The sequence below is a fragment of the Bicyclus anynana genome, chromosome 27 (assembly GCF_947172395.1).
Source record: "Bicyclus anynana chromosome 27, ilBicAnyn1.1, whole genome shotgun sequence".
Lineage (NCBI taxonomy): Eukaryota > Metazoa > Arthropoda > Insecta > Lepidoptera > Nymphalidae > Bicyclus > Bicyclus anynana.
In genome coordinates, this window is record NC_069109.1 from 4,798,761 (window position 1) to 4,810,863 (window position 12,103).

Below are 12,103 nucleotides of genomic sequence, written 5' to 3' on the forward strand. Positions count from 1 at the left end.
TGCGCGGTGGATTTACAAGACGGAGGTCCTGGGTTCGATCCCCGGCTGGGCCGATTGAGGTTTCTTATAATTGGTCCAGGTTTAGCTGGTGGGAGGCTTTGGCCGTGGCTAGTTACCACGCTACCGACAAAGACGTATCGCCAAGCGATGTAGCGTTCCGGTACGATGTCGTGTAGAAACCGAAAGGGGTGTGAATTTTCATCCTATTCCTAACAAGTTAGTCCGCTTCCATCTTAGATTGCATCATCACTTACCATCAGGTGAGATTGTAGTCAAGGGCTAACTTGTAAAGAATAAAAAAAAAACCTCATTCTGCATGACTGGGACAAATTATTAATCTCGATAAATTTTTAATCTAATTAAATAAATCATAACTGAAAAACATTTTATTCAATGTTCAGGAAGTATGTGGAAGGGTGGTCGTTATCAACCCATATACGGCTCACTGCTGAGCTCGAGTTTCCGAGGGGTTAGGCCAATAGTCCACCACGCTGGCCCAATGCGGATTGGCAGACTTCACACACGCAGAGAATTAAGATAATTCTCTGGTATGCAGGTTTCCTCACGGTGTTTTCCTTCACCGTTTGAGACACGTGATATTTAATTTCTTAAAATGCACACAACTGAAAAGTTGGAGGTGCATGCCCCGGACCGGATTCGAACCCACACCCTCCGGAATCGGAGGCAGAGGTCATATCCACTGGGCTATCACGGCTCAGGAGGGGTGGTACCAAGTTGAAAAAACCGTATACCGTCAACCGTGTAGACGTCCGCTAAGAACTGATTTTGCGACAGGGCCGGATTAAGGAGGTCTGAGCGCGGACGAAGTTGCGGAAGTCCGCTAGTGAATTTTATAATAGCCCCAAGGACTAATTGGGATGATGACTAGGTTTGAATATATTGATTTTTATGATACATTCGGGTAAATAGGGTCCATGTTAACTAATTTATATATAAAAAGCAAAGATTGACTGAATATTTGCAAAATAAATTAGATTATAAAATTTCAAAATCTATTAAAAATCTTTTATCGTAATTAGATGAAAATTTATACAGTTTTAGCTTCCTTACATTAAATGTGACATTTTTTAATATGTGAACTATAAACATAAACGCACAAATAACAAAGATATTAGTAATTTTGTTTGTACACACATAAAAGCTAACGATCATTACATTGCCTACGACGTCATTAGTTCGTGCCATTTTGTAAGGGGCGTTTTTCAGGGATCCGCGGCAGCGCCGCAAATCTGACCCTTTAAATCCCTGTAGCTCCGAAAGTAATGATCGCAGATACCCTGTTACTTTTATAAAATTGCTTTGCTATTAGTATACTCTTAATTTTTATACAATTTAAAAAACTGTCATCATCCCTATTAATAGCTATTCGTGATTGTCAATGGATTTTCAAAATAAAACTTGTTTTCTTTTTATTTTTCAAGGTCAAAGAGCCGCGGCCTTCAGACCCCAGAACGTGGGCAGGATGCCCACATCGTCCCACTCGTGGGATCTCTTCGGCGGGTTCGTGCTAGCGATGGTGTTGCAAGCGTTACTGAATTGGATATTCTACCACAAAGACTGAGTGTTGCCAGTTTTGTAAAATTTGATAACTATGTAAATTAATTAATGTATGATACGTGCAAACTGTTTAAATGAGTCCTCATCTGGTGACAGGGGTGCGGTGTGTCCACACAGGACAGTTAGAGGGGAGTTAGAGGGGGGGGGCAGTAATACGCGTCGTAGACAGAGAAGTTAATAGACAACTAATTGGCGGCTCGTTGTAAATCATAAGATATAAGATACAAATAAAAAAAGATACGTTTTAATAAGGGAGCCGAAGAGGGGATTTTTGCAGTTACTCGAGCGCGGCAGATGAACATAAGGGACTATACCTTGCACGTTGTTGAGTACCTCCACCTAGTATGAGCCCTTAATATTGGTGGGTACGTTTAGGACAACCAAAAAGAAAACAAACTTTAGAAATTCTCAACCAGCACGTCAGATTAATATAAGGTTACCATCAGGTGAGATTGTAGTCAAGGGCTAACTCGTAAAGAATTAAAAAAAAACCGCTTGCTTGTATCATCGTTTAAGATCAGATGAGATTACAGTAACTTGTCGCTAAATAAATATCTTCACTTCTTTTACATCAATATATTTTAAATTAACTGAAAGTCACGATTTACAAAAAGTTGAGGCTTATGTGGTTTATATACGTTTATTATTTCTTGGACCATTGATGTGCCTGAACAAACGGATCGCGTCATAGTATATTCTTGTTTGGATCATCATTGTGCATGACATACGACCAAAATATTGAATCGCCATATCGTTTTACAGAATACACAATTACAGTTGTTTTTTTTTGACGTAATGCAATAGGCGCAATACAATGATTTCTATTTGTCTATATGCTTCGCTGTCTACGATGCGTTGTCAATGTGTGAATGGATAATTTGCCTGTCGCTCCCCTCTGACGTCATAAGTCTCCTCTGACGTCACAGGTTCCCTCTGACGTCACAGGACCCCTTTCCTCTGTAGTGCAGGACTCATTTACGCGGTTTGTCTCTATATTATGATACTTTGTACATCGACCAAAACTTAGTTTATGTCGCGGTTTTTTTTGTCTGTCTGTCTGTCTGTATATGTTTTTTTAATTAACTAAAGCTATAAGAGGCGTTTAATAAAATTTACCTGGATAAAAGTTATATAAATAACTATCCAGTAGTGGCGAAGGATGAAATTTAGGTGAAAGTAAGCCGTCCCAAAGAAAAAATTAATTCATATTATACTGTGGTACAAACTCCAGTTTCTCATATCTAGATACAGTACAGCAATTATTATGCATGGATTTCTAAAGGTAACCCTATGGGAATCAGCTTGTATGATCTCTTCGTCGCTGCTATCCAGGGTATAATTTATCTACATTTTATGCAAATCGGTTCAGTAATTGCGGCGTAAAGGAGTAACAAACATACACACGAATTTTCGTCTTTATTATATTGTTTTTTTTATTATTATTTACGTGACATTCAACAACATAATCTTTTAGAGAATCATCATATCATCATCATATCAGCCGATAGACGTCCACTGCAGGACATAGGCCTTTTGTAGGGACTTCCAAACATCACGATACTGAGCCGCCTGCATCCAGCGAATCCCTGCGACTCGCTTGATGTCGTCAGTCCACCTGGTGGGGGGTCGGCCAACACTGCGCTTACTAGTGCGGGGTCGCCATTCCAGCACTTTGGGACCCCAACGTCCATCGGCTCTTCGAACTATGTGCCCCGCCCAGTGCCACTTCAGCTTCGCAACTCGTTGAGCTATGTCGGTGACTTTGGTTCTTCTGCGGATCTCCTCATTTCTGATTCGATCACGCAGAGATACTCCTAACATAGCTCGTTCCATCGCCCGCTGTGTGACTCTGAGCCTTCTTATGAGGCCCATAGTTAGCGACCAAGTCTCGGAACCATAGGTCATCACTGGCAACACGCACTGTTCGAAGACTTTTGTCTTCAGGCACTGAGGAATTTCGGACGAAAAGATGTCGCGAAGTTTCCCGAATGCAGCCCAGCCGAGTTGGATTCGACGGTTCACCTCTTTCTCGAAATTGGACCTACCTAACTGGATCATATGTCCTAGGTATATGTATTCGTCTACAATTTCGAGTGCAGCGTTCTCAACTATAACTGGGTGGAGCGATACATGAGCATTACACATTATTTTTGTTTTGCCCATGTTCATTTTCAGGCCCACCTGTTGAGAAACGCTGCTGAGGTCATTGAGCATGGTACTAAGGTCATCCAGAGTCTGTGCCATGATGACTACATCATCCGCGAACCGCAGTTGAGTGATGTACTCGCCATTGATGTTGATGCCAAGTCCGCCCCAGTCCAGAAGCTTAAAGACGTCTTCCAATGCGGCGGTAAATAGCTTCGGAGAGATCACATCTCCCTGACGCACTCCTCGCTGCAACTGGATTGGCCTCGTAGTCTGATCCTGAATACGGACTGACATAGTGGCGTTTTCGTACAAGCACTTCAACGCTTGGATATACCTGTAATCAATTCGGCATCTCTGCAATGACCTTAGCACAGCCCAGGTTTCCACCGAATCGAAGGCTTTCTCATAGTCCACAAACGCTAAGCAAAGTGGCTGGTTATACTCGTGAGTCTTCTGTATAACCTGCCGCAGCGTATGGATGTGGTCTATGGTGCTAAAGCCTTTTCGGAAACCGGCTTGTTCGGGAGGCTGGAAGTCGTCAAACCTATTAGCGAGACGATTCGTGATGACTCTCGAGAACAATTTGTAAACATGGCTTAGCAGCGAGATGGGTCTGTAATTCTTCAGCAAGGTGTTGTCACCTTTTTTGAAGAACAGAACCACCACGCTCCTATGCCACGCCTCAGGCGTCGTGCCCTCGTGAATGACGGAATTGAACAATCGCTGAAGGACTTTAAGTATCGGTTTTCCACCCGCTTTCAGGAGTTCTGCTGTGATTCCGTCCTCACCTGGCGCCTTATTGTTCTTCAGTTGTTTGAGAGCCACACTAATCTCGTATAGGCTGACGTCCGGGATATCTTCGGTATAGTGTCGGGTCAACTTGGCTCTGGGGTCTTTAGCCAAGTTGTCAACAGGCTGCTGAGTAGTCATGTATAGCTGTCCATAGAACTTCTCGACCTCACTTAATAACTCGGGCTTGGAAGAAATAAGATTACCGTGCTCGGTCTTCAAACGCGTCAGCTGCCTCTGTCCAATAGACAGATCTCTGGCGAAAACTTTCGAGCCGCGATTGTTTTCAATCGCATTTTTAATACGCTCGGTATTGAAGTTTCGCAAGTCGCTGGTTTGCGACTTAGAGATCTGTCTACTGATTTGTCGGTATTTTGACGCATCTGCTGAAGACTGCAATCTCATTTCTTGCCTCTCTTCCATGAGTTTAAGTGTATGGTCTGAGAACTTTTTGGTTCTTTTCGTACGGTGGGTCTTATAGAACTTAGACCCAACGGAATGGACAGTTTCCACGAACCTGTTGTTCAGATCGTCCACAGTTTCGCAATTTGCTAGGCAATCAAAGCGGTTCTGCAGTTCTAGTTGAAAGGACTCGGGGTTTTGGATATGGGCACGAGTAGGTCGGAGCGTAGACTTCACCAGTCGATACCGTTCCAGCTGAATGTTGATATTCAACGTGCCTCTAACCATTCGGTGATCGCTGCCGGTTTTCACCCTATGGATCACAGAAACATCGTTGAATATTTGCCGTTTGGTAGACAAGATGAAGTCAATCTCATTTTTCGTGGAACCATCGGGGCTCATCCAGGTCCATTTCCTGTGTGGTGGCTTCTTGAAGAAGGAGTTCATCATAAAGAGGCCCTCCTTCTCCATGAAGTCAGCCAACATTTGGCCCCTATCGTTCCGTTGCCCATACCCAAATCGTCCCACTTTCAACTCTGAACCGCTACGTTCGCCCAGCTTTGCGTTAAAATCCCCCATCACAACATTGTAATAAGAGTTTGAGGCATGTATGGCTTTAGAAATATCCTCATACAATACCTCTACCTCCTCGTCGGGATGTGTCGAGGTCGGTGCGTAAACCTGTATAACCTTCAACGAATACCGTTTGGTAATTCGGAGGACCAGGAACGCTACCCTGCTCGACACACTCTCGACTTTTACAACATTGTTCACGAGGGACTTGTGAACGATAAATCCGACACCACCTTGGGACTGTTGGTCGCCCTCCCGGTAGTAGAGCATGTTGCCGGATTCAAGGATTATCGAGCCCTCCCCCTCTCTTCGGACTTCAGACAATCCTATGACATCCCAGTGCAACTTGCTCATAACTTCTTCCAGCTCGATGACCTTTTCGTCGGACCTCAAAGTGCGTGCGTTGTATGTTGCCAGGTCTAGTCGTCGGGGTTGGCAGCGGAATCTCTGCCGGAGATTCTTAACACCCCTTGCCCCGCCGTTACCGTAACCGCTGCCAGAGCCAGGAATAGCGGGGCTGCCGGGGACTAGGGGCTGTGTTATATTTGTTCGGTCCATACAAAGTTTTGCCCGATACTGACCACGCTGGGCATGCGGGTTGGTCAGCGCAGTGCTAGATTATTCGCGCCGATGTCGCTGCTGCCCGACACCGGCCTGAGGCATTTCCTAATCTAGCCTGTGGGAATGGATATACCGCCATTCGTCGGTCGCCAGAGCCTCGTCGGTCCATCTGCAGGGTGCACCACGAGCAGGTGAGGTTGACAATTGGGGAGACAGACTGGTACTAGCCTCCCCCTTACACCCCAAGTTTAGAGAAAGTTTAGAGAATGTACTATAATTATTTATTTTTATTTAATTATACTATAAAAGTATTTAATAAGAATAATTTTCAAATTGTTTGAGTTACTACACCTGATGGTAATGAAAAAACCTACCTTTTTGGTAGAATCGTACCTAAAATATACCTTTAGGGTAGTAAATATTAAGTAAATTCGGTGGAATTTTTTTTCTCCTAATTTCTCTTAATTTATTTTCTCGTTAATATAGAATAATTATATACGTAATATAATAAAAGGACACACAATCATGTAGAAAATTTCACTTAAAAACTGGCCTTTGACAGTTTTAGAATTATTGGTAAAGAAAATTATACCTAAAGGCCTTTAAATATAGTCCAATATTCAATAAAATACCAAATTCAGAGCAAATTCAACCTTAATTATAGAGTTTATGGTTGAATTTGCAAATGCGACTACTTGAATTGAGTGCCAAGAAGTTCTGTTTGGCACTCATTGAGTGGGGAGACGTTTTTTGGTCGCTGATTGTGTCCACTTTTTAATAGGAGATCGATGACGTAATACTATTTTAATAGTCACATATAGAATTAGCAAAATATTTTTGATTTCTATCAATATATAATTTAGTTGAAATTTCTACCAAAATTTAGTATTAATAGTTTTTTTTTCTGTTATTACAGACAGACAATGAAACCGCTTTTTTTTAAACTTGCCTATGCTTTCCACGTATGATATAAAATGTCTATATTTTTTTTTAGCTGTTAGTTGAATTTGCTTTGAGAAAATGTTGACATAATTTTTTTTTTTTTTTTATTTTATTCTATATCTATAGGAATATAATATTTCGTAGTCATTTATTATGAAACATGGTTAAAACTTACGTGGTACAACGTAGAAGTTTCGTACCCATACGGGGCCCTTAATCATGAGCTGATTCTAGTCGTGTTACATAATAAATTAAAATAAATATGAATATGAATACTGCTTACTAAAATTTACTAAATACTTACCTAAAATGAGGATGTCTGGCAATCGCAGGCCTTTGGTCTAGTGTTAAATTTTGAATATTATTATTATTAAACATGACGTCATAACATAAAATTACCCGATGACGTCATTACTGGAAACGACTACATTACATATAAAATTACCGTATGACGTCATTACTAGAAACGACTACATTACATATAAAATTACCGTATGACGTCATTACTAGAAACGACGTCATTACATATAAAATTACCGTATGACGTCATTACTAGAAACGACTACATTACATATAAAATTACCGTATGACGTAATTACTAGGTATGACGTCATATGGTAATATTATTTAATTTCAAGAAATTTTAGTGAACGAAGAAATTCAAAAGTTTACAGTTGCTAGGTCAATATTTTCTCAAAGCGTTGTTAACTATAAGTTAGCTTTTGATGAGCTTAAAAAACATTTTTTGTGTATAGAAATTAAGTATTATTATTATTATTAGGGTGTGTTCAGATATACCGGCTCGTCAGGTATGTCAGGGTTTGTCAGTGTATTGGACAACTGTGTAAGCGAGCTTAGTATGAAGTCGGTCATATATTTATTCTGTGTTGTAGGTAATATACAGGATGCTCGGGAGTACTTCCCATAACTCTAGGGTTATTTTCTTTAGGTACGAGGTCAATTGACCTCGTACCGCAGCAAAGGTATGCTCGCATTGCACGCTGGAAGAGAGGTTGAGTGGTGGGGAGTGAATACTCGTCTTCTTGTAAGCAAACCGAACTAACGCTATCTTGTTCCAAGTTTGTTGTATGTCTAATGAAGATGACATTAATGAACCGTCGAAGAGTGTAACGGAACCTTCACTCCCCATCACTCAACCCCTCTCCGCGCGCGCAATGCGAACAGCAGCGCGTCGCGCAGCCGCTTCGCAGTTTGGATCGTGCCGCGATGCAAGAACCAGCTCATGACTAAGGACCCCGTATGGGTTCGAAACTAGTCGGCCATACTCCTACCTAAGATCACGTGAGTTTTAGCCGTGTTTCATAATCAATTAATTTGATAAGGATTAAATAAATCCCTGACTGGGCAGTTGTCCGGCTATCTGGTTCCCTGACCGGTGTATGTGAACATACCCTTAGGCTGTGCATAGCAGATATGCGACCGTGCATACTTGTCCAGTGCATATGCAGCCTTATTGACGTAAATAAAGACATGCGTATAGTTGTAACTACCTACTTCATTTCGATATTTCCTTTGTAGGCCAGGAGATGGTGGGTATATTTGAAGGGGTGTTTGATCAATGTTGAAAATTTATACATTTAGTCAGCTGATCACTATTTTTTTTTTTTCAAAAATTGCGCACCGTCTTTACAAATGTTATTTTTTTTTGGACACTGGATTTTTAACGCAGCCTGCTATTAAAAATAACGTATATTGTCATATTTCTTTATATTTCAATACAAATGTGACAGAAAATTCTGTTATTTTTATTGAATATTTAATGTTTTGATTAATCTACCTCAATGTTATATTAGTGGAAAATAAAAAAACAAGTGAGTCTTCAAAATTTTGCTATTTTTGGCAACATTTGGTATTGGAATAGAAAGAATGATTGTTATAATTAAATTTTACACTTTGCGAATTAATCTGAAAAACAAATTTGACACGTCCTTGTATATCTGACACTTGCTAATGTACATATGCGCATTGTAAATTTTATAGAAAATTTAAAATTAATTGCATAAAAATTATATGTATGTAAGGCGGGCTGCGTGATTTTACCTTGATCGCTGTGAGTCATTTAAAAATATTTTGTCATTTGATTAGTATTTTTTTATTGAATAATTAAAATTCAATTCGATGCATTATTGGCCATATTTGACTAAATTACTTTCTATTAAGTGAAATTGTGGCCATACTATGCGAGTATATACAAAAAGTATTTAGTCAAATGTCAAAGTAAATCTATCATTGTATTTATAGACTACTTAGCCTAGCTGCCTGGGTGTTACTGTTTTTTTAATTTTTATTTCATTAATTTATGTGGAACTGTTTTTTTATAGAAGACTAGCGAAAGCCCGCGACTTCGTCCGCGTGAAAATCGATGTATTCAACTACCCCTGCCCTACCCCCTTTTTCTAATTTTCGCGCAATTTTTAATTTTTTTCTGTCAGAAGAATTTTTTCCTGTTTAAAACAAACACATGAAAAAATCCGTTCACGCGTGATGGCGTGACTAAGGGATATATGGATTCATTTTTATATACAGGATGCTCAGGAGTATTTACCATAACTTCAAGGTGTCGAAGAGTTAACTTAAAGAACTATAACTAATAAATAAAAACTTTTTATGTTTTCATACAACCTAATTTAAATAATCCCAACTATTCATGTTCAACACACGCCTTTATTTATCTTTACATTAAAAAAAAAGTAAAACTTTACGTCATAATTATAAGGATATAAATTGGCCTGTAAATAGGCCAGCTTACAAACCTTCCGATAAGTGTCGGAAGCTTATTCAATCATTATGTCTATGTCAAAACTTTAAAAAAAATACGGTAAAACTATCAGACATATTGGAAGATGGTGATACCGGTGCTTGGGTAGCTTGGCTGAGTATTCTATAAATTTTGGCGGCAATTCTAATGTCGAAATTAGAAATAAAGTGTTGCCAGCTTGAAGCCATTTTTTTCTACCATTCGATGGAAACTCGGAGGTATTATTGTCGAAACTTTTTGGTAGTATTCCGTCGAAGTCCTTACGTGGTGTTGCCATTTTTTAAGTATTAATTATTACTATTATACCTATTTTCCTACATAATTGTAGATATTGTAATTCATTATTATTATTGATTATATTCGTATAGGCCGAGAGATGCTGGAATGTTTGCTGAAGGTGCTTGAGTTTTTTTTTTAATTAAAAAATATTCTAAGATTGCTACGAAATCAAGTACATTATATTTACTTGTATTAGCTACACACTATTTCACAACACAATTTAAAAATAAAAATATGATTAACAAAATTAATTTATTAGTTAAATACAATTTTAGCTACCGTCCATCGAACTAAAATAATAATAAAAATTAAGTTAATAGAAGTGTATTTTATGGAAGTAAAAGTTGTAAAATTGTCTGTACAAACACCCTCAGCAGCGCGTCCACTCGCTCTCGGTCTATTTCTATGATGTGTTTATCATATAAGATAAGACCATTAGATTGTTGATATTTTTGTTGATTTATCCAGTGAATATATATTTTTTTCCAATTTATTGTTAGTGTTTTATTTTTCTGCCGACATCGATCTCTGATTCCCCATTCAATGAGTGCCAAAACACAACCTCTTGGCACTCAATTCAAGTAGTCGCATTTGCAAATTCAACCTTAAACTGAATCCTTAAGGTTGAATTTGCTCTGAATTTAGGATTTTATTGAATATTGGACTATATTTAAAGGTTTTTAGGTATAATTTTCTTTACCAATAATTCTAAAACTGACAAAGCAAAATAGGTAAGTTTTTAAGTGAAATTTTCTACATGATTGTGTGTTCTTTTATTAAAAGATATTGTCATTGTTTAGATGATGTTTAGATTAGGATATCATAAGTTTCATCATATTCTTACTCAATAAATAAAAAAAAACGAACTCATATATTTTTGAAGTAAAACTTCTTCGAACACTGGACAGGGAGTAAATTTTGGAATGTGTTACGAGTCTGTGGTTAAGAAAATTGTAATCGAAAAGCGCCATCTGTAGTAATACTGCTAAACTACGATACAACACAAGTAAGTCCAGCGAATGCATTTAGTATTTTCAGCATAAATTGTGAACTCGTGAATTAAAACAAGTCTGACGCGATAGATGGCGCTATTAACCACTACTATTTTTTGTTATATTATCTATATTATATTATAAGTATAACTGTATTTTTTAAAGTATTGACGTTATATATTATTTTTTTTTAACTTGAGTCATGTGGTTTAAACTCGTTTTGTTTTTAATTTAATTTATTTAATAAGGTGTTTTGTAGTGTCCCCAATATTTCCCTTGCGGTCCGCTGAACCAGAGATCTCTCAAATTTTTCATATCGTCCTCGTTCCAATGGTACCTTTTTGGAAAAAAATGGGGTAACCTCCGTCTACCTTCATTTATTTTCAAAATTCTACTCGGCGCTTGTATGTAAAAGAAATTTTTTGGTCTTTTAACTATTTCTATAGGTCTTTGCATAGGAACATCACTCTCGTTGCTTGTTTCTTCGTAAGATGTATCTTCATTTAGATTTGTATCTATAACATCGAATCTTTTCTTATCTTTTCTTGCACCTTTCTTTACTTTCTCTTCATTGGATTGTGATGTATCTGCGCTTGAATCACTGGATTCACTTTCTTCCGATATTTGTGATTTTCTCAATATATTTTTATAAACATCTTTAGGAGATATTGTTTTGAATCTTCTGTAATTTTTTACTTCGTCGTCATTTGGAATTAATTTAAATATATATAAATTCCTTTTAGGTTTTACATTTGGTTTTGTATCTATTTCGGTTTTAGATCGTAAAATGTTATTAACATTTAAATGATTATCAGGCGAACTTTTTAATTGCTCTTTAATTTCAAGTTTGTCATTTAGTTTATGAACTATTTCGTTTTTATTTCTCAAAATATCGTTAATATCTAAATAATCTTCTGAAAATCTTTTTGATTGATGTATTTCATGTTTTTCATTTGATTCCGGGTTATTTGATCTAACTAGGTCATCGATATTTAAATAGTCTTCAGAGAAACTTTGTAATAGCTTCGTTTTTAAATTTTCATTTGGTTTTGTTTTTTTA

The 12,103-nt window shown here is 38.0% G+C and overlaps 1 protein-coding gene across 4 annotated transcripts in view; it reads left to right on the forward strand.

The window, feature by feature from the left end:
• LOC112053781 (oxysterol-binding protein-related protein 8) overlaps nucleotides 1-10,545 on the forward strand; it is an 81,356-nt gene extending 70,811 nt beyond the window's left edge. For all 4 annotated transcript variants that reach the window (XM_052890415.1, XM_052890416.1, XM_024093356.2 and 1 more), the window contains one exon: nucleotides 1,443-10,545. In XM_052890415.1, coding sequence (XP_052746375.1) covers nucleotides 1,443-1,582 — 140 coding nt within the window. In that variant the 3' untranslated portion in view covers nucleotides 1,583-10,545. The remainder of the gene's footprint in view (nucleotides 1-1,442) is intronic.
• Nucleotides 10,546-12,103: the final 1,558 nt, after the last annotated feature.